We start from the raw sequence: 23,953 nt of genomic DNA on the forward strand, positions 1-23,953 counted from the left end.
TAAAAACCTTCAGGATATAGACAAGAATAAAACTGTAAAGTTTGATGTGTGTAAATGCTACTGAAGTGGAGATTTATGGTGTCGAAGAAAAAACTTATTTTGAGAAAACGGCCTTTAAAAATATGTATTCTAATTTAAATCTATTGACACAAATAGATAAAGTGCTATAAAAGAAAGACTTAAGTGTTGTTTGGGTGTTTTCTTTCCACTAGTCTGAAAAAAACACTATGAAAAACCAAAAAACACAAAATTTTAAACTTGACAGGTGCAAAAATAAACTGTGTTTTTGCCTGCAGCATCTCTCCTTAAAATACAACTTGAGTCCATCTTTCAATGTATTTTTTTAACCTGTTTAATCATCCAGCAGGTGAAAATTGTGCATTTGTTCTCTTAGAAAGAAACATGATTTGAGACTCATTCATTCAACGTTCCAGGATGGCTAACAGTCAAGGTCAAAAGGGTCAAAATCACTAACTCCAAGCATGAGAACCTGTAATGGTGAAGCTTGACTTGAACACCACTAACAAAAACAAGAGAGCTGGAGTTTTAAACCCAGAGAATAAAAAACAAAGTACAATAACAAGCTAAGACAAAGGGATGGAGAGACTCAGAGATGAGATCGAGCGTAAGATAAAAGAATCGATGGGCATTAGGAGGAGCGTTTTCGATCTAATTAAGAATGTCAGAGGCGTCTGAGCTATTGGCGAGAGGAGAGGAAGAGGTCAGAGAGGTCAAGGCCTTGTGTTTCACTTCCAGCTTTTCCAATTAGTGGTTGTTTGGGTGTGAGACCGACGTAATCACACAACACAACACAGACGGCCAAGTGTGTGTGTGTGTGTGTGTGTGTGTGTGTGTGTGTGTGAGTGTCTGATGTGACATCCTCTGTAGATGAATCTCACAAAACCTATCGAGAACATGAGACAGTTTTGGACAAAGGACATTTGCCCATTTTGAGGAATATTAAGATATTTTTTGAAGTTTAGAGTCTGCAAGTTTTTAAATATTTTTGAAAGAAGTCTCTTTTGCTCATCAAGGCTGCATTTATGTGATCAAAATTGCAGTAAAACAGTAATATTGTGAACTAATTTAAAAAAATCAAAATAACTGGTTTCGATTTTAAAACATTTTAAAATGTAATTTTTTTCTGTGATTTTCAGCTAAAAATAATCTAAAAACATGACTTGAGATTCAAATAAAGAGGTTAAGATGTCAATGCACTACATTAAAAAGATTTGAGGAAATTATTATTTTATTTTAAAGCAAAAGTTTAGGGTCTGCAAGTTTTTAAACATTTTTGAAAGAAGTCTCTTTTGCTCAACAAGGTTGCATTTATGTGATCAAAAATGCAGTAAAAACAGTAATATTGTGAAATAATTTAAAAAATCAAAATAACTGGTTTCGATTTTAAAACATTTTAAAATGTATTTTTTTTCTGTGATTTTCAGCTAAAAATAATCTAAAAACATGACTTGAGATTCAAATAAAGAGGTTAAGATGTCAATGCACTACATTAAAAAGATTTGAGGAAATTATTATTTTATTTTAAAGTAAAAGTTTAGGGTCTGCAAGTTTTTAAACATTTTTGAAAGAAGTCTCTTTTGCTCAACAAGGTTGCATTTATGTGATCAAAAATGCAGTAAAACAGTAATATTGTGAAATAATTTAAAAAATCAAAATAACTGGTTTCGATTTTAAAACATTTTAAAATGTAATTTTTTTCTGTGATTTTCAGCTAAAAATAATCTAAAAACATGACTTGAGATTCAAATAAAGAGGTTAAGATGTCAATGCACTACATTAAAAAGATTTTGAGGGGAAATTATTATTTTATTTTAAAGCAAAAGTTTAGGGTCTGCAAGTTTTTAAACATTTTTGAAAGAAGTCTCTTTTGCTCAACAAGGTTGCATTTATGTGATCAAAATTGCAGTAAAAACAGTAATATTGTGAACTAATTTAAAAAATCAAAATAACTGGTTTCGATTTTAAAACATTTTAAAATGTAATTTTTTTCTGTGATTTTCAGCAAAAAATAATCGACATGACTTGAGATTCAAATAAAGAGGTTAAGATGTCAATGCACTACATTAAAAAGATTTTGAGGGGGAAATTAATTTATTTTAATGCAAAAAAAAAAAAACTTCTACTTCCTTAATGCAAAACTTTATTTTAGTGCAAAATGTGACCTGCACGTGTTTTCGTGACTTTCTGGAGAGTGAGTAAAGCATTCCGCTTTGAAGCATTTGGCTCGCTTGCTCTCTTTAAGAATTCATAAACGTGTACGGTTGAATTTGCTTATGAACGCTGTTTGTGTGGGAGAACATGACTTTGTGTTAAAGTGAGCATGAGAGAATGTGAACTCCAGGGAGACGCCGCTTGCGTCAAGCATTACAGTTCTCCTCCTTCCTTTATCAGCACCTCCTGCTCTCACATGCCTCCTCAAATTCCTTCATCCCCTTCAGAAAAAAAAAAACACCTATCATGCTCTATATAACACCACACACGGCTCACTTTTCACATCCGAATCCGTTTTGCTCGCCTCACGTGTAGTAAAGCCTCCATCCTCACGGCACGGCCTGAAATCTTCAGGAATTTGCAGTGTTTTCTCTCCCGGATCACCGTCATCTGCTTTTTTCCACACTAAATGCTCACACAAGCACACACACAGAGGGCTCCAGATCATCTCCAGGATAGAAGGCATGTCTGGGCCTCTCGCTCCTATTGTTCTAGCGCTCTAAAAGACATCAGGGAAAGTGCTATAACACAGATTCATGGTGCTAACTAAGGCAAGAATCACTATTACTACATCTCATAACAACGTTTAGGGATTTGAACCCTCATAATGACTCAAATAAACATCATTAAAGCACTATAAAAAGTAATATCTACAACTTGTGTGCTACACAAGTCTTCTGAATTAATATGGGGGGAAAGAGAGCAAAATAAAACACATTTACTTGTGGTAAAAACAGTAATGTTATGAAATATCTTTGTAATTAAAAAAAAAATGGTTTCTATTTGAATATATATTAAAATGTAATTTATGTCTGTGATCATTACTCCAGTCTTTAGTGTCACATGATCCTTTAGAAATCATTCTAATATGCCTAATATGACTGTCTCTCAAAAGTTTGGGATCAGTAAGATTTTTAATGTTTTTTTTTTAAGTCCCTAATGCTCATTAAAGTTTCATTTATTTGATCAAAAATAAAGAGAAAAAAGTAATATGAAATATTATTGCAATTCAAAATAACAGTTTTTCATTTTAATATATTTTAAAATATAATTAATTATGTGATGCAAAGCTGAATTTTTATCAGCCATTACTCCAGTCTTTAGTGTCACATGATCTTTCAGAAATCATTCTAATATACTGATTTATTACGTTGAAAATAATTTTTTTTTTGGAACCTATGATACTTTTTTTTCTGGATTCTTTTAATAAAAAGTTCAATCTTTTCTTACAAGATAAGTCTTTACTATCACTATTTACCAATTTAACACATCCTACATGAATAGAAGTATTAATTTCTTTCAAAGAGAAAAGGAAAGAAAACATTTACTGACCCCTAACTTTGAACAAGAAGTTTATTGTTATATACATTTTTTATTTTAAATAAATGGTGTTCATTTTAACGTTTTATTTATCAAATATTCCTGAAAAAAGTATCACAGTGTTTCCAACAGTGATAATAAATCGGCATATTAGAGTGATTTCTGAAGGTTCATGTGACACTGAATACTGGAGTAATGATGCTGAAAATTCAGCTTTGCAACACAGGAATAAATTATATTTTAAAGTATATCAAAACAGAAAACCACTATTTTAACTTGCATTAAAATTTCACAATATTAGTTTTTTTTAATGAGCAGAAAAGTCTCCTTTAAAAATCATTAAAAATCTTACTGATCCCAAACTTTTGAGCAGCAGTGAAGTCTTCTGAAATAATTTAATCATTTTGTGTGAGGAACAGAGCAAAATAACAGACATTTTACCCAGATTAATACTTAAAGGGATAGTTCACCTAAAAATTCATTTTGCACATACACTGAAAGTCAATGGTGCCCAAATCAACAGTGTCATTTATTGTCCACGTGTGACACAGATCGAGGCTCGGGCTGGTCTGAAATCAGCGAGCAGATGCATCTCGGTGTTTGAGAATTATCGCATTAAAATTTCACAATATTACAGTTTTTTCTATATTTTTAAGCCTTGATGAGCAGAAAAGTTTCCTTTGAAAAACATTAAAAATCTTACGATCTCAACTTTTGAGCAGCAGTGAAGTCTTCTGAAATAATTTAATCATTTTGTGTGAGGAACAGACCAAAATAAATAAAATTTCCTCAGATTAATACTTAAAGGGATAGTTCACCTAAAAACTCTTTTTGCACATACACTGAAAGTCAATGGTGCCCAGATCAACAGTATCATTTATTGTCCACGTGTGACGCAGATCGTGGCTCGGGCTGGTCTGAAATCAGCGAGCAGATGCGTTTCGGTGTTTGAGAATGCTGTTGAAAGAATGAAAAGGCTTTTCATGAAATACCTCTCTGATCAAATTAGCCTTGAGATTCGGGAGGCAGGCCGACTCAATTTCATTAAAGCCTTTGAGAGTCGTGGGTTTGTGTGTGTGAGACGATGCTTGTAAGAAAAGCTCATTCATTAAAGAATGATGGAGAGCGTGATTTCTGTGCATTTGGATGATGGAGGTAAAGCTCAGGTCAGATCTGATTCAGAAAGCCCTGTGAGAAACCAACAAAACAAGAGGAAACAGCCTACAACAACCAAAACCTAATTTTACATGAGTGTACAATTAAAATCAATCAAACGCCCTTAATAACAAGTTTTTCCTCGTCTTGATTTCAGACAGACATTATTCCATGGTTCTTCACCACTCTCACATGTCTGGAGCTCATACCGTTTTCTAGAAAAACACAGTATAGTCGTCATGCTGCCTCGCGGGTTCACACTGAAACAAAGAGTCAGAAAGCACAAGAGAAACAAATCCAGCCAGAAGAGTCTTGATGGAACTCATTATGCGTCTCGTACACAAAGCGGCTCCCTCAAAGCAACTATTTCTGCTCGTCTGCTTTGCTTATTCCTTGTTTTTCATCTGCTCCATCCATCAGTTTCTGAAACAACAACTCTCTTTCAACTCTTTAATATCACACAGGATTCCTCAACTATTTCCCACAATCCCTCAGCTCCCTCCCATGTCTTCCTATCGGGGCATCTCTGATATAGATAGAGTCGTTCAACCGCTGCCTTGTGCAAATAACTCATCCCACACCATTTGTGCTACCAATATGAATGATTCCCCAAGTCATGTGAATAAGAGAGGTCTGCTATTATGTAATATACACTGCCGCTCAAAAGTTTGTGATCAGTAAGATTTTTCTGCTCATGTAAAAATGTAATATTGTAAAAAGTTAATGCAATTTAAAATAGTGGTTTTCTATTTTAATACACTTTAAAATATAATTTATTCCTGTGAGGCAAAGCTGAATTTTCAGCATCATTACTCCAGTATTCAGTGCCACATGATCCTTCAGAAATCATTCTAATATGCCGATTTATTATCAGTGTTGGAAACAGTTTTTGGAACCTGTGATACTTTTTTCAGGATTCTTTGATAAATAAAATGTAAAAGAAACCGCATTTATTTAAAAGAGAAAACATTTGTAACAATAAACACCTCGTTTAAAGTTTGGGGTCAGTCATTTTTTTTCTTTCTTTCTCTCTTTGAAATAAATTAATACTTTTATTCAGCAAGGACGTGTTAAATTGATAAAAAGTGATAGTAAAGACTTGCATTGTTAGAAAAGATTTGTATTTTGAATAAATGCTGTTCTTTTTAACTTTTTATTCATTAGAGAATCCTGAAAGAAGCATCACAGGTTCCAAAAAAAATATTAAAGCTAATAAAAGTAACCAATCAGTATATTAGAACGATTTTTGAAGGATCATGTGACACTGAAGACTGATGTAATGGCTAATGAAAATTCAGCTTTGCATCACAGAAATAAATTATATTTTAAAGTATATTGAATTGCAATAAAATTTCATTATATTACTTTTTTCCCTGTGTTTTTCATCAAATAAATGGAACTTTGATAAGCATAAGAGACTTTTTTTTTTTTAAACACATACATATAAACATATATATATATAGAGAGAGAGGTAGGAACAGAAAGTTTCCTTATCACAGTTAACACAAGTTAAGTAATGCAAGTTCTCGGATCAGCATCTGCACATTTGCAAATGGGCGAGCAACAGGAGAAATAAATACAACCAGACTATAGCAGAGCCCTTTATGTTTGAAGTTACTACTGACTCCAGCATTCTGGTCTAGAGTCAGCAGCACTTCCCAAAATACACTATGAACTCACCGCCAAATATATCTGTCACAGTGTGACTGTGACTGTGCTGACGTTCTATGGTAATAACATATCTGCTCACAACGGCCGTCCCGTCTGAGAGATTATGGTCAGAGCATTAGTGGGCCAGTAGGTAAACAGGAAGATCAAACTCACAAGAGCAGCTCAATCAATGGGGCTCTTTGACTCCAGGCCGAGACATCGATTTATCCCTCTAGACCACCTTGAGAATGTTTGCGTATGTGTTTGTCAGCAAGAGTCAGACAGAGAAACAAAGAACAGAGGACAGAGACCAGATCTGTGACTGTATTTCACATTGAGAGAGCGAAAAGGAGAAGCTAAGTTCGAAAAGATGCGAGCGTAATATATGACAGCGTGAGATTTCGTGTTGCAGCGGAGAAGCTTTTGGCATCCGTCATAATGATGTCATGTTAGTCCACCTTACACAACATAAAACAGCTCAAATCGAAATCAATTGCCAGTGCAAATTTGCATAACCAACTTGAATCCGATGCGAAATCCCTGACTGTGCACAGTTATATTGACTCAATTTTGACCATGAAAATTCGCCAAACACTGGTAAATGTGACTGTAAATTTAGTATAATTTGGCTAACTGTATGTTTCATGAGCTTTAGTCCACTCCTTTGTATTTACTTAGAAAGTCAACACTGAAAATTATTAAGTCCGTTTCCACCACAGAATTAAAAATGAAGAAAGGTAATTGTGACTTTTTATCTCAGAATTCCAAGTTTATGTCTCAGAATTCCGAGTATACATCTCACATTTTCCGAGTTTAAAAATCATGCAATCCCAAGTGTAAAAATCACACAATTCTGATTTTAAAAAGGGTTTATATCTCACAATTCTGAGTTTAAAATTACCCAATCCTAAATTTACATCTCAAACAATCCTGTTTAAAAAAAAAATTATCACACAATCCCTAGTTTAAAATCACACAACCCTGAGTTTACATCTCACAATTCTAAGTTTAAAATTACACAATTCCAAGTTAAAAACCTCACAATTACAAGTTTACAACTCACAATTTCCGATTATACATCACACATTTCCAAGTTTACTATCACACAATCCTGGGTTTACATCTCACAATCCTGGAAAAAAAACAGACTGTGAAAAAATAATAATAAATCACAATATTCCAAATTTACATCTCACAATTCCAAGTAAAAAAAAATGACCATTCTGAGTTTGCATCTCATAATTCGGAGATTAAAATGAAACAATCCCAAATTTGAAACCTTACAATCCTGAATTTACGTCACAATTCTGAGTAAACGTCACACATTTCCGAGTTTACTAATCACACAATCCCGAGTTTACATCTCACAATCCTGAGTTTAAATCACATAATCCCGAGTTACAGAGGAAAAAAAACAAAAAAAAAAACACACACAATCCCGAGTTTACATCTCACAATTCTGAGTTTAAAAATCACACAATCCCAAATTTAAAACCTCACAATCCCAAAACGAGTTTCCATCTCACAATCCAGAGTTTCCATCTCACAATCCCGAGTTTCCATCTCACAATTCTGAGTTTAAAATCACACAATCCCAAATTTAAAACCTCACAATCCCGAGTTTCCATCTCACAATCCTGAGTTTAAATCACATAATCCCGAGTTACAGAGGGAAAAAAAAAACCCCACACAATCCCGAGTTTCCATCTCACAATTCTGAGTTTAAAAATCACACAATCCCAAATTTAAAACCTCACAATCCCAAAACGAGTTTCCATCTCACAATCCAGAGTTTCCATCTCACAATCCCGAGTTTCCATCTCACAATTCCAAGTTTAAAGTCACACAATCCCGAGTTTCCATCTCACAATTCTGAGTTTAAAATCACACAATCCCAAATTTAAAACCTCACAATCCCGAGTTTCCATCTCACAATTCCGAGTTTCCATCTCACAATTCCGAGTTTAAAGTCACACAATCCCGAGTTTCCATCTCACAATTCTGAGTTTAAAATCACACAATCCCGAGTTTCCATCTCACAATCCCGAGTTTCCATCTCACAATTCCGAGTTTAAAGTCACACAATCCCGAGTTTCCATCTCACAATTCTGAGTTTAAAATCACACAATCCCGAGTTTCCATCTCACAATTCTGAGTTTAAAATCACACAATCCCAAATTTAAAACCTCACAATCCCAAAACGAGTTTCCATCTCACAATCCAGAGTTTCCATCTCACAATCCCGAGTTTCCATCTCACAATTCCAAGTTTAAAGTCACACAATCCCGAGTTTCCATCTCACAATCCTGAGTTTAAATCACATAATCCCGAGTTACAGAGGGAAAAAAAAAAAAAAAAACCCACACAATCCCGAGTTTCCATCTCACAATTCTGAGTTTAAAAATCACACAATCCCAAATTTAAAACCTCACAATCCCAAAACGAGTTTCCATCTCACAATCCAGAGTTTCCATCTCACAATCCCGAGTTTCCATCTCACAATTCCAAGTTTAAAGTCACACAATCCCGAGTTTCCATCTCACAATTCTGAGTTTAAAATCACACAATCCCAAATTTAAAACCTCACAATCCCGAGTTTCCATCTCACAATCCCGAGTTTCCATCTCACAATTCCGAGTTTAAAGCCACACAATCCCGAGTTTCCATCTCACAATTCTGAGTTTAAAATCACACAATCCCGAGTTTCCATCTCACAATCCCGAGTTTCCATCTCACAATTCCGAGTTTAAAGTCACACAATCCCGAGTTTCCATCTCACAATTCTGAGTTTAAAATCACACAATCCCGAGTTTCCATCTCACAATTCTGAGTTTAAAATCACACAATCCCAAATTTAAAACCTCACAATCCCGAGTTTCCATCTCACAATCCTGAGTTTAAATCACATAATCCCGAGTTACAGAGGGAAAAAAAAAAAAAAAAAAACCCACACAATCCCGAGTTTCCATCTCACAATTCTGAGTTTAAAAATCACACAATCCCAAATTTAAAACCTCACAATCCCAAAACGAGTTTCCATCTCACAATCCAGAGTTTCCATCTCACAATCCCGAGTTTCCATCTCACAATTCCAAGTTTAAAGTCACACAATCCCGAGTTTCCATCTCACAATTCTGAGTTTAAAATCACACAATCCCGAGTTTCCATCTCACAATTCTGAGTTTAAAATCACACAATCCCAAATTTAAAACCTCACAATCCCGAGTTTCCATCTCACAATTCCTAGTTTAAAGTCACACAATCCCAAATTTAAAACCTCACAATCCCAAAACGAGTTTCCATCTCACAATCCCGAATTTCCATCTCACAATTCTGAGTTTAAAATCACACAATCCCAAATTTAAAACCTCACAATCCCGAGTTTCCATCTCACAATTCCTAGTTTAAAGTCACACAATCCCAAATTTAAAACCTCACAATCCCAAAACGAGTTTCCATCTCACAATCCCGAATTTCCATCTCACAATTCTGAGTTTAAAATCACACAATCCCAAATTTAAAACCTCACAATCCCGAGGTTTCCATCTCACAATTCCTAGTTTAAAGTCACACAATCCCAAATTTAAAACCTCACAATTCCAAAACGAGTTTACATTTCACAATTCTGAGTTTACTATCACACAATGCTGAGTTTAAATATCACACAATCCAGAGTTAAAAAACAATTCAGAGTTTATATCTTGCATTTTTTCTTGTCAGAAGTGTAACAAAAAGTAAGAATTGCAAAAAAACAAGCACAGAATTTCAAATCATATCTGTAAAGTAAAAAGTCATAATTACGTTTTAATAGATTTTTAATTCTTAGAGCTTTCATGGAAAATATATTTTAAGTTTAAGTGGACATAAAAACTATGTTTTTTTCAAAGTTAGACGTGATCTTGGACAGATCTTAATCAGACTGTATTATTTTATCATCTCTCATGACATCATTTTCACATCAAACTAAAGGTAAAGTGTGTAGTTTCTGCTCCACTAGTGACATTAAATGATATTCCAAAATCTAAGGCTAAGAGTTTAAAAATGGGTTTACATCCATTTCAACCTTCCCTTCCACTTCTGACTTCCATTATTCAAGCAAACAGTGATTCAAAATTAGTTGAGACAAAGTTGACAGGCCTCAAAAAAGCAGATCAATGTTTCATTGGCAGTTGTTCTTGCACATTAAACGGAGCATTTTCACTTAATAAACAACTACAAGCATCCCCTCTATATACGGCGTCTAGCCTGACTAAGGATATTGACGGGGTATGCGGCATCATTGCCAGCAGCAGCTAGGGCTCTGCACATTCGGCAGGATTCCAGATGGTTAGCTGACTCACGGCATGACTGACTTTCATGTCTCACTATTTTTTGTCTTCAATTCTGCCTGAAGTCAGGGACAGCAGAAACACCAGCTGAAGGTCTTTGGCTATGAGGCATAAAGCTATTAAAGTGTGCTGCGAGCTGTTCTGTGGAAAGATGCAAAGCTAGATGCTGGCAGAATTTACATGCAATAAAGTTTGTCCTTTCTCCGAACAGAAGGTATGACAGAGACTACTAAATTTAAGAATCAGATGTTTTAATTAAGCAAGAATGTACAGGAGGTCCTTCTATATATGAATAAAGGCAAAGCTATATACCGTAGACACACAGTGAAGCGCTTGCAATATATGTTGCTTTTTGCAATTCAAAACTGATAGGAAATAGGTGAGATGTTAAAAAAAGCTTTTTTTTTTTGCAATTTTATTAGCAAAACTAACTCTTTCAGACAGTCCATCATCTAATCGCTTGTAAAAACATGCAGTTTAGCCCATCCTGACCCTCTCTCTCGCTCTCTTTTGGACGCAAACTTCTTGTAACACAAACACACACCAAAATAGCCTCTGCTGCAAATTACGATTGCACTGCAATTTTCGTCTTCAGCTCTCTTGTGAGGGTGTGCCACTGTAAAATATCTTCTTAAACACCCGTAAGCATGTAGAAACACATACAAGCACAGGACGTGCACAAATTCCGTGTCCAAACGCAGCGGTTTTAACACGACTCCCTCCCCTTTTTGTCTGAAACAGCCCGCAATCCCTTTTAAGAGAAGACAAGGAGAGAAAAAAAATGGAAAAAAAGAGAAAAGCTGCACAGTTATGACTTCCAGCTGTGGGAACGACTGGCCCGCGAGCAGGAAGTCCAAAGGAAATGCCTTCGTCACATCCCGCTCCTGTGTTCATTCTTCAAAAACGGAGAGAATTCGCTCTCTTTTTCTGGGGCCTGTTTGATTTGCTCAATTTTATGGATGCATATGTGTTTTAGCCACTGTTTTTATTTAATGCCTTACCTCATATCTTCCAATAAATCACATTCCGTCTGGTGTTTGAGGTGCAGGCGGCCGAGTTGCTCCGTATGCGTGTTCTTCAATTCCTGTGTCACTTTTACCTGAAGAGAAAAGGACATCATTGAGGTGAGAAAGAGGATGGTACATGCCAGCTGCACGAACACACACAACGTCCCACATGAGCTCATTATTGCGTTTCCAGCTCCAGTCATCTGTATGAGACACAATAACAAAATCTCTATCCTTCCATACAACAAGAACAAAACTCTAGCAGAGCAGACGGACACAGTTTTATGGTCGATTCCTTCTATAAAACTCATTCCACTGTCACTAGAGTAATTAATGCTGAAGTGTGTCATTTTTTGGATGTTATAACTTTTTCCTGTCTCAGTTTGATAAGCTGTCAATCAAAACATTGGCTCAGCCAGTGGTGTGAGTTTGGGGGCGGGGCAATCTGGCCAACAGTGTTCGGGAACCTGTTTGAAAATAGTCATTATGTTTTTTGACATGAAAATAACACACTTTAGCTTTAAATGATTCTATATTACCCAATATAATACTTATAGTTAAAACTAATATAGATATATTTGGTTCTACAATAGTCTAAGCTACAAAATGAGCCTGGACTAAAGGTCTTTGCACACTTTCTCGTCCGAAACTTTAACACATTAACAAATAAAGACGATTGGAATCACGGCTGCCCACGAAACATTTGTCCGTCATAAAAAAATTCGGATCAGGTTCGATTTTCTGCGTTTTCACATCTGTAGCAAGCATTTTAATAGAAACGGATGACAAATACGGAAAAAAAAAAAACACATTTCGGACTCAGTGTGCAATGACCTTAACAATTATGATGCTTTGTGTTACCTTTTTTTAAGCATACAAAATTATTAAAACACTCATTACAACACAAATCTAAAACTGTGTACCTAAATAAAAACACACTTGTATTTTTTTCTACAGAGATGATCATATCCGAGAGATTTATAACTATGAAGTTAATGCTGTAGTGAGCAAAATGTCTCAAATACTTCCAAGGCTTTAAAATGTCTGAAATGTTTCCAAGTTGTGTTAACTAGATGAGATTAAATGATTATAAAAAACAGCAAAAATGAATTATGTACTTTTATTATGAGAAAAATGTTATTTAGCCTGACAGGGGAATTGTTTCCTGGCATGACGCATACTTAGATTCCATACATAATATCTGAAGACTTCAGAAACTATTATATTATGCATAAAATGTTATCAAATCTGCCAGTATCAAAAACAGAAGAATTTATGAACTTGTACTTATTAAGCAAAGCCACACATTTAGAACATCAACATACCTATATATATATACATATAAAATATATAAAAAGAAAAATACCAAAACTATCTGTATTTGAGCATTTTTCATGTTGCACTCTTAAAATAAAGATCCCAAAAGGGAAGAAAGAACCATTCAGCGAACCTTTCAGTGAACAGCTCTTCAAAGAATCATATTTTCTTAATGTAAAAAACACTTTAATAATCCAAAGAACCTTTTTTCCACTATAATGGAATGGTTGTATGGATGTTAGAGGAACCATTGATTAAAAATAAAGGTTCTTTATTGGCAAAGTGTAGTATCATACCAGTAATACGAAAGAAAATATTGATCTTTACCATTTTCATCCACAGAAAGTTGCAAATTTAAATGCTTTGAGGTCAACAACAAAGACACAGGTGAAAGTTTCGTTTCAGACTTTTAAGTACGTGAAAGTGAAAGTCGTGGAATAATAACACTTTAATTATTAATCAACATTGATTAAGCTCATAAACAGCTCTGACTATGATGACTATGACCGTGGTTGCGTAATCATCCGGCACTCTTTAAAATAATCTTGTTTACAGGAAATATGGCATTTTACAACAAATTTATGAGTTAAAGGAACAATTCACCAAAAGTGCTGCACATGTACTCGCACTCAGACCATCCAAGGTGTAGATGAGTTGGTTTCTTCATCAGATTTAGAGAAACGTCCGTTGCTCGCCAACGGATACTCTGAAGTGAATGGGTGCCGTCAGAATAAGAGTCCAAACAGATGATAAAAACATCACAATAATACACAAATAATTCACACCACTCCAGTCCATCAGTTAACATCTTGAGAAAGGAAAAGCTGCATGTTTGTAGGAAAAACAAATCAATTGTTAAGATGCTTTAACTTTTAATTGTCCCTTCTGGTCAAAATATGAGTCCATAACCTATAATAACGTTTTAACTTCTAAACAGTGCTTGATCAGGGCATATTTACCTCCTGTTTCAGACAAAATGACTTCTTCCTTGGATGAAACAATATTATATTATAAACAATGGATTATTGTGACGTTTTTAATCAGCTGTTTGGACTTTCATTCCGACGGCACCCATTCACTGCAGATCCATTGGTGAGCAAGTGATGTAATGCTACATTTTCTAAATCTGCTCTGATGAAGAAACAAACTCATCTACATTATTGATGGCCTGAGGGTAAGTAAATTCTCAGATTACTATTCTCTTAAATCAATCAAGAGGAGCACATTCTTCTCAAGGTCTGAGATCAACCACAGCTAACTGAACCAAACGTGGCTACAAAAAAAAGGTGAGACACCCAGCTGCCCTACACGGCCGACGAAAACCCAACGGGACCAGACCAATGAGCCTGGGCAGGTTGACTAATATCTGGGGAGAAACTGTTAATTACAACAGAAGTTCTCCACTTGGCAGGTGAGGAGATAATTGGTTCTGTGACAACTCCCTAAAGGTTAAAGCCAAGGAGGATGGAAAATAATACAAAAACGCCCCGGCATCCAACCCTACCAGCATCATCAGCAGGACACAATGTTACAGGCTGCACCACAACACACGCTTTGACAGCCGGCTGCACGGCTCTCATCAACACTTTGTGCTGTACAGGTGAAGCATTATTACTCCGAGATGGAGGAAACACTCACAGCAGCATTTGCGTCAGAGGAAAACAACAGTGCATCAACAAAACAGCACATTTTCCAGGCATTTACTCAAGTCTTTATGGAAATGTCCACACTGATGCCAGACACAGATCAGATCTGAACTGATATTTGCTCTGAAAGACATTAGATGACACATTTGCTGTCTGTCCATCACATGGTCCTTTTAGTCTCATTTAACCTGTGATTTACACAAACCATATGCATATACTGTAAGCTGTGTCCTGCATATCTATAGAAAGAGCTAGACGTCATTTACTGTGCATTCAAAGGAAAGAAAACACTATCAGCGTATCAGAAAATGACAACGACCAAAGCAAACGCATCTTTGTTTAACATTTGCATTTTAAAACATCGTTTAGCGAAAATAGCATCGTTATTGTGAGGGGGAAACGTGTGCTACATGCTATCTGCCTTCCTCCTCTTCACAAGACAAAGCAATTGCAAAAAGTCAGACGTCACCTTTAAGGATTTTACACTCTGATGCAATGCTTTGACGATTAAAATGCATAAATGTGCGCGGAATGATAGGAATACAAAGGTTTTGCGTGGTAATTTCACATTCCTCCATACAGCCTGTAGGACATGAGTTTGAAACCCAACACCTCTGCTGTCACCTCTGAGAGACAGTAAAACATCTTTCTGTAGGGTATATGAATCTCATTTTTTCAGACATGTGCATGACATTAGGACACGTTTAAGCACGATGTGTAACACAATGTCAGACTTTAGCGTGAGAATAATAATCAGTGATCCGTCTTTTTGACAAAAGCGTGGAGATTCGGTCTAATCTGAGTAAAAACACACACAATCGACTCTCGTGGATGCATGGTTTAACCGTTATCTGAGAGGAAACCAGCCTTAAACACTAGAAAATATCTGTTGAATTTCGGGGTTATGCACAACCGCTGCTGCTTTAAAAACAACAGTAAAACAGAACCGCTCGAGAAAACTCTTGATACATTGTTTCCGTTACAAATAAAAACGGATACATTGTTTCAAAACAAACCGCGGCTGGATACAAAGTTGCAACTTCGGGACAATGTAACAAATCACATAAAAAAAAAAGCACGCTGTTCCAACGCTGGTTTCTTACCTTTCTTGGCGGAGGCTGCATGTTTGAACATTGGCACAAATGAAGTAAAATCCCAAAGAAATGATTCCCAGAGCAATGGGGGTTGATGATTGAGAAAAGGGGATCAGACTGGGATTCGGATCTGAATTCAGACGGCCATGATGAAGCAGGTCCAGTCGGGCAGACGCTCAACAAACACTGCGGATCAGGGGAGAAAGTAATGAAAGAGAGAATATGCCTCCAAAGATGAGTCTCCAACCGTGAAATCCAGCCCAACAGCGCCCCGGACCGGACACACCGAACCCCGCTGTACGAACCCTACTACGGGGAAGGCGTAGCTCATGAATATTAATTACGTAACGGGACGTTCGGTCACTACGCGAAGCTGATTGGCTATCGTGAGTGCGTGGCCAACGGTCAGCTGGTTATTTGAATATTAATAACGTTATGTGATTGGACAGTTCGACATTGCGCCAAGGGCTAAAGAAGTTCGTTAATATTCATAAGCTATTCCTTGGCTATAGTAAGGTTAGTGCATTGCGCAATCTGAGTTATTATTTATCCAGAGGATGAAAACAAAACACATTTCGATTTGCATCTGACAAGAGGTATGAAATAATTAGACAATGTCGAATGTCTAAGTAAACGGAGACATCTGTAACTCCGACATATAAAGCCACTATCTGCAGGGCTGAACATGAGGCAACACCTTCTAATAACATGATTTTTCTTGGAATTCTAGACTCGACTTTATGACTTGGTGTTATAAAGGTCCTGAAACTTGAGTCTAACAAGGAGAAACAGCATTTGCAATGTACAGTTGAGGTCAAAAGTTTACATACACCTTGCAGAATCTACAAAACGTTAACTATTTTAGCAAAATAAGAGGGATCATACAAAATGAGTGTTATTTTGTATTTACTACTGATTTGAATAAGATATTTTACATAAAGTATGTTTATACATGAACACATATGTGTTTTTTTGTTAAGTAACAGTTGTTCATGAGTTCCTTGCTTGTCCTGAACAGTTAAACTACCTGCTGTTCTTCAGAAAAATCCTTCAGGTCCCACAAATTCTTTGGTTTTTCAGCAGTTTTGTGTATTTGAACCCTTTCCAACAGTGATTGTATGATTTTGAGATCCATCTTTTTACTCTGAGGACAACTGAGGGACTCATATGCACCTATTACAGAAGTATTACAGTTTAAATGCTCTGATGCTCCAGAAGGAAACACAATGCATTAAGAGCCAGGGTTGAAAACTTCTTGAATTTGAAGATCAGGTTAAATTTAACTGATTTTGTCTTGTGTGAAACATTTATCTTCTGTAGCTTCTGAAGGGCAGAAAAAAATATATTTAGGCAAAATAAGAAAAATGTACACATCCTCATTCTGTTCAAAAGTTTTGTTTTTCCTTCTGGAGCATCAGAGAGTGTTTGAACCTTCTGTAATAGTTGCATATGATTCCCTCAGTTGTCCTCAGTGTGAAAATATAGATCTCAAAATCATACAGTCATTGTTGGAAAGGGTTCAAATACACAAAAATGCTGAAAAACCAAAAGAATTTGTGGAGTTTTTCTGAAGAACAGCAGGCAGTTTAACTGTTCAGGGCAAACAAGGAACTCATGAACAACTATCACTAAACAAACAAACAAAAAAAAACACTTTTGACCTCAACTGTAGATCATATAAAATTCTATACAAATTCACTGGACATTACACAATCATGCATAACAATAATCAGATCTAAGAATCTCATAAAAATGGACTTCATTACCATGATGAACCTCTTAATAATTTCTAACAGACAGTGATTTTATTCTTTAGACTTTTTTCCCACAACGTAAAATTATCTTACTATGCCAGGGCTAGTTGTCACAAGAGAAGAAAGTAGTGAAAAGAAAGAATATGCCTTTAAAGGGCAGTCAAAACTACTACTCAGTTATTCTTAGTCTATTTTCCACATGTTTGAGTAATGAAAACTAACCAGGGGAAGTCTGGGAATTATATAATGATCAAAACATGTGACACAAATGAAATCTCTCTTATATTTGAGCTTCTTCTTTGTCTACATTTCAGCTCTGCTTACTTTGGACATCAACCAACTTCATGATGCTTTTAAAGCATCTTTTGAAAACTTTCTCTATGGTTGTATCCTCCACACTTGGTGACTGATCTTCCTCACAATCTGTTCCAATGTTTTTATTAAAAAATAAAAATGAAATTTCAAATTATAATAATAAAAGAGGTTTTTAAGATCATGAGGAACATATATTCAGTCAAGTGTGTCCAAACATTCGACTGACCACATAAAGTTTAGCTCAGGTTCATAACTTTGCTTACTTAGGGTAATAATTAATGCAGTATTGTGAGTCAAGTCAGACAGCAATCGAACACCTAGACGTTCTTTCTTTCCTTCACATTAACAAAGTTGCAGAGGAAAGATGACGGACCTCAAGCAAATCTGATGAAGCCGGTTTAGTCTTGTATTGAAACTGTGAAGGTCTCAGATGAATTCAACCTGAGAGGAACAGGTCAGTACAAAGGTTTACTGTGTTTCTGTGGTTTTCCATTTTCATTAAGTTTTGTCAGTTGTATTTGAAGTGTACACCAATCAATAGGCTTCATGTGTTAACATCTAAACTTCAGTTTTAAGTTATATAAAGTCAGCCTGACTACTTTAGATAATATATACAGTACACTCTTAAAAATAAAGGTGCTTCACCATGCCATAGAAGAACCTTTTTTGTTTAAATGGTTTCATAAAAAACCTTCATCTGAAGAACCTTTCTGTTTCATAAAAGCTTCTTTGTGGCGAAAGAAGGTTCTTCAGATTATAAAAAGGTAAGAAAGAGATGGTTCTTTAAAGAACCTTTGACTGAATGGGTCTTTGTGAAACCAAAAAATGGTGCTTCTATGGAACCTTTTAAAGCAACTTTATTTTTAAGAGTGTATTGGAAGAACATAAACATAACATAACAAAAAAGTGTAATTTAAAATAGACCGACCAAGAGCACAATTCCAAGAATCCATTTTCAAAGAAAGTATACATATATATATATATATATATATTAGAACATACTGTATATTCCATGAACGAATGCATTTCCAGTTTCCTTCAGGCTGTGTGAAATTCTCTTCACTGTGCTTTTGGCCTAGATGTTAATTATTGATAATTAGCATACGCCTTTCTCCTTTGCCAGACTCTGCAGGGTTCTCGCCAAGGGCACTATTCAGAAACATGTTATAATGCAAAGCAATGGTGTTTTTTGTTGTTGTTGTTGTTGTTTTCAGTATTATTGAGTTGAAAAAGATTACTGAAACATAATCTTGATATACAGATGTAATTTCGGTTGTAACCTTAAAAGAAACAGCCAAAAATGAAAATCAGCTAAAAACGCACCCACCCTCAGGTCATCCAAGATGTAGATGACTTCGACTTTGTATCATCATATGAATCAACATTGACTTTTATGAGTCAACATTGACTTAAACTTAATAGAGTTATGCTGAAATGACTAGGCAGGCGCAACCATCCGGAACTCTAAAATAATCTTGGTTACAGGAAATATGGCATTAATAACAACAATTTTATGAGGTAAAAGATCCAAGATGTAGATGAGTTTGTTTCTTTGTGAGAACAGAGTTGGAGAAATTTAGCATTACATCACTTTCTCACCAATGGATCCTCTGTAGTGAATGGGTGCCATCAGAATGAGAGTCTAAACAGCTGATAAAAACATCACAATAATCCACAAGTAATCCACACCACTCCAGACCATCAATTAACAGCATGTGAAACCAAAATCTGCATGTTTGTGAGAAACAAATCCATCATTAGTATGTTTTGAACTTTAAAACATTGCTTTTGGCCAAAAGTATGAGTCCTCTATCCATATTAATGATTTCTCCAGTGAAAAAGTGGTCTTGTCTGAATTAGGAGAGAAATATGCACAGATGAAGCACTGTTTACAAGCTAAAACAGTCCAAAACAGCTCTAAACAAATATATGGGTGGATTTTGATGTGTGAGGACAATAGGAGATTGACTTTGTTCCTGGAGGAAGCAACAGTTTGAAGTTAAAACCAACTTAATGATGCCTTTGTTTTTTACAAACATGTAGCTTTTCACATTATAAGGAATTAATTGATGGACTGGAGTGGTGTGGATTATTGTAATGTTTTTATAAGCTTTTTTGACTCTCATTCTGATGGCACCCATTCACTACAGAGGATCCTTTGGTGAGCAAGTTACGTAATTCTACATTTCTCCAAATCTGATGAAAAAACAAACTCATCTACATCTTGGATGGCCTGAGGGTGACACATCTTGAGCACATTTTAATTTCTAGGTGAACTACTCCTTTAAAGGGACTGTTATAAACCTCCCTCAGTGCAGTCATGTTATGTGAGACTTCCAGAATGACTGACATATTATTGGCTGATAACGTGGCCTATGAGAGCAGGCTGAGGCATGTACTGTAAGCACACCCACAGTGGATATATGTAGAGAGGTAAAGCAGGTCTGTGTAGGTATGCAAACGGAAAGAAGGCACAACTGTTGGTTACACTGCTGAAGGAAACACTGAAAGGTCTGTGTGAGTTACTTTTAATATTGCATGCGTAAATGATGGTTCTTTAACATAAGTATAAAATGCAGGCCCTAGGCCCTAGGCCCTAGGCAAGATTTCAGGTGGCGCCCCGTCGCATCGCAGTAAATTCCACTGCTAGTGTACATATACTAATAGCTTTGTCTTGGACATTCTTTTATTTAAATAAAGCAATTGCACATTCAAAATACTTAGAAAGAATTAAAGAAGCAAATACAAAAAAAATGAACTGAACATATGAAATACAATATAGCTTACATAAAGTATTAGATTTAAATACTCCCAAAATAAAAAGTGTGAACAAGTGACATTAACTTATAAATACAATATAAATACCGCACTGTGCAAAATAAGATATTAAAGAAATGAGTAGGCACAAAAAAATGCAAGGATTTCAGGGCTCGCAAAATTTCAAAATCTCTGGTAGCCCTTCGGGCAGATACTCTTCAGATTTTGGTAGACCGAAAATTAATTTAACTAGCCCAAAAAAAAAAAAAAAAAAAAAAAACTTTTTTTTTTTTAAATATAAAAAATCAGATCAGGAGTCTAAATGTCAATCAAAAATGTTTTCAATACACAAATATAAACAAATATCAAGGAAGGAATTTTATTTCACTATTTAGTGTATCTGCAGAATTTTTAAATGTCAATTTAAGGCAATTTATGACCCTTTTTAAGAGCTGCACAAGTAAAATGAGCACAGTATGAGTGGGATTGGACAATGTACGGTAGAATATTAAGCCATAAAATGGCATGATTTATAATGCAGATACAGGTTCACACAAAAACAAAATATTTTATACAATGGCATTTCAGCCTTTATACCATTAAAAGGGATTAATCGAGTATATAATTTATTATATTTATTTAAAACATAAATATTACTGTCTTAATTGTTTATATTTTTAGAAGGCACATTAACTTCTTTCACATTTACAACTCTGTGTGTTTGCTGCATAAAACATGGGTCGATAATTGCACTCATTTGACCATAAACAGCTGAAAAAAATATGGAAATAAAAATTCATTCTCTGTCACAAGGGGGCGCTTTCGGAGCGATGAAATATTGCGGTTTCCATAGGAACGGCTGAACACAAAGCAGCATTAACCATAGGTATATATATCTATGGCATTAACGCTGTTTTATCAGGCATTAAAATTAAAATGCAAATGACACGTTTCTGAGGACAGTCGGTTCCCTTCAGATACATTCATATAAACACATGCTTGCAGCGTTTTGACTTTGAAACCTGCAGCGCGCATATTTATTCAATGACATTGCCTTTTGAAGTTTAATCCAGCCCTATGTAATGTATGTAAATGTAAAACCTCCTAAATTATAATTAATACATTTCTTATACTATTTAACATATTTAAAACTTTTTATGGCCTTAAATTTGATACAACTAAATTGAGGAGTTTTTAAGGACCTGCAGGAGCCCTCTACTTTATGATAGATAAAAAAAAAAAAAAAAAAAAAAAAAAAAAGATGATTTTACAAAGACCTCTAGTGGTGTTTTTGGTACTGCCTTAACTTAAAAACTACACCATCACCTCCTCAATCTCACATAACCTGCTACAGCTTTACTCTCCAGGTTTTTCTTGCAGCAAAGAATAAAATAAAATGAAATAATATAAATTAAATATCTAGAGATACATGCATGATGTAGATATTCAGTTTCTCAATCTTATCTAATTATTTTTAATGTGACCACGCCCACGAGCTACTTTCCTTACTTTCAGGTAAAGTCTGATTATTTGGAGGGGGGGGGGGGCGTCTTAGGCAAGTAGGCTATATTATTACTACTACTACTACTACTACTTAGTAGGCTTTGCAGTTAAATTAATGTGGGTTTATTCTTTTCTGAAGTCATAATACCAACCAATTTTAAGAATAGTGAAAGTTACACTTTTTTCTTTTTTTCCCCCTGGATGTACGGCGCCCTTAGCATTTGCCTATACTGCCTATGCCACGGGCCGGCCCTGATAAAATGCATTACACATTTTTATCATTTCGTTTGTTTATTAAGCTTGTCTGTAAAAAAGAATGCATTCAAGCATTCATAATCCGTTTAACATAAATCTGTCAAGATATCTAATAGCTTTGTTCAATAGTGTGAGTCACATTAAATGTCATTAGAAGCAGATATAATCTATAACAAACATTGGACCAAGTTCTGAGGAAATTCTTAGTGAGAGTAGTTTCCAACTACTTTATGGCTTTATCCAGTGCACTGATCGATATGTGCTGGTCTGTGTCATTAATGAAAGCACTATAAAGGGCTTTTGACGACCAAAACAAACATTTAGTGCTACTTTAAAAGCTCATTTCTGTATTGAGGTTTGAAAAACAACTGAAAATACTTGTGGAAATGCAACTGGAAACAGTTAACAACAAAATTTAAGAAACTCTTGCATGCTGATATATGCAGCAGTAGCTAATGCATGCATTAACCAAGTTTGTTTGATAGCTAGCCAAATTTTATATACAGTTGGAAGTCAGAAGTTTACATACATCTTGCAGAATCTGCGAAAAGTTAATTATTTTAGCAAAATAAGAGGGATCATACAAAATACATGCTATTTTCTATTTAGTACTGACATGAATAAGATTTTTCACATTAAAGACATTAACATATAGTCCACAAGAGAAAATAATAGTTGAATTTCTAAAAATGACCCCGTTAAAAAGTTTACATACACTTGGTTCTTAATACTGTGCTGTTACCTGAATAATCCACAGCTGTTTTTTTTTTTTTTTTTTTGTTAAGTGATAGTTGTTCATGAGTCCCTGGTTTATCCTGAACAGTTAAACTACCTGCTGTTCTTCAGAAAAAATCTTCAGGTCCCACAGATTCTTAGTTTTTTTTTTTTTTTTTAGCATTTTTGTGTATTTCAATCCCTCCCAATAATGACTGTATGATTTTGAAATACATAGAAGATTCAAACGCTCACTGATGCTCCAGAAGGATAAATTATGCACTAAGAACTAGGGGGTGAAAACTTTTGAATATGAATATTAGGGTAAATTTTACTTATTTTGTCTTGTGGGAAACATGTAAGTATCTTCTGTCGCGTCTGAAGGCCAGTACTAAATGAAAAAAATATGATATTTAGGCAAAATACGAAAAATTTACACAACCTCATTCTGTTCAAAAGTTTTCACCCCCGGCTCTTAATACATTGTTTTTCCTTCAGAAGCATCAGTGAGTGTTTCACCCTTCTGTAATAGTTGCATATGAGTCCCTCAGTTGTCCTCAGTGTGAAAAGATAAATCTCAAAATCATACAATCATTGCTGGAAAGGGTTCAAATGCACAAAAATGCTGGAAAACCAAATCCTCTGTGGGACCAGAAGGACTTTTCTAAAGAACAGAAGACAGTTTAAATGTTCAGAACAAACAAGGGACTCATAAACAACTATCACTTAACAAAAAAACACAGCTGTGGATTATTCAGGTAACGAAACAGTATTGAGTGTATGTAAACTTTTGAACAGGGTCATTTTTATAAATTCTTGTCTTATTCGGGTCAGTACTAAATAAAAAATAACATGCATTTTGTATGATCCCTCTTATTTTAGTAAAATAATGAACATTTTGTAGAT

The 23,953-nt window shown here is 35.2% G+C and overlaps 1 protein-coding gene across 2 annotated transcripts in view; it reads right to left on the reverse strand.

Moving 5' to 3' along the window:
- Positions 1-15,924, reverse strand: part of LOC141345229 (F-BAR and double SH3 domains protein 2) — a 140,105-nt gene extending 124,181 nt beyond the window's left edge. For both annotated transcript variants that reach the window (XM_073850117.1, XM_073850116.1), the window contains exons 1-2: positions 15,759-15,924; positions 11,687-11,784 (exon numbers count right to left, since the gene is read on the reverse strand). In XM_073850117.1, the coding sequence (XP_073706218.1) occupies positions 11,687-11,784; positions 15,759-15,779 (119 nt within the window). In that variant the 5' untranslated portion in view covers positions 15,780-15,924. The remainder of the gene's footprint in view (positions 1-11,686; positions 11,785-15,758) is intronic.
- Between the last annotated feature and the right edge of the window lie 8,029 nt (positions 15,925-23,953).

The sequence above is a fragment of the Garra rufa genome, chromosome 11, assembly GCF_049309525.1.
Source record: "Garra rufa chromosome 11, GarRuf1.0, whole genome shotgun sequence".
NCBI classification, from domain to species: Eukaryota; Metazoa; Chordata; class Actinopteri; order Cypriniformes; family Cyprinidae; genus Garra; species Garra rufa.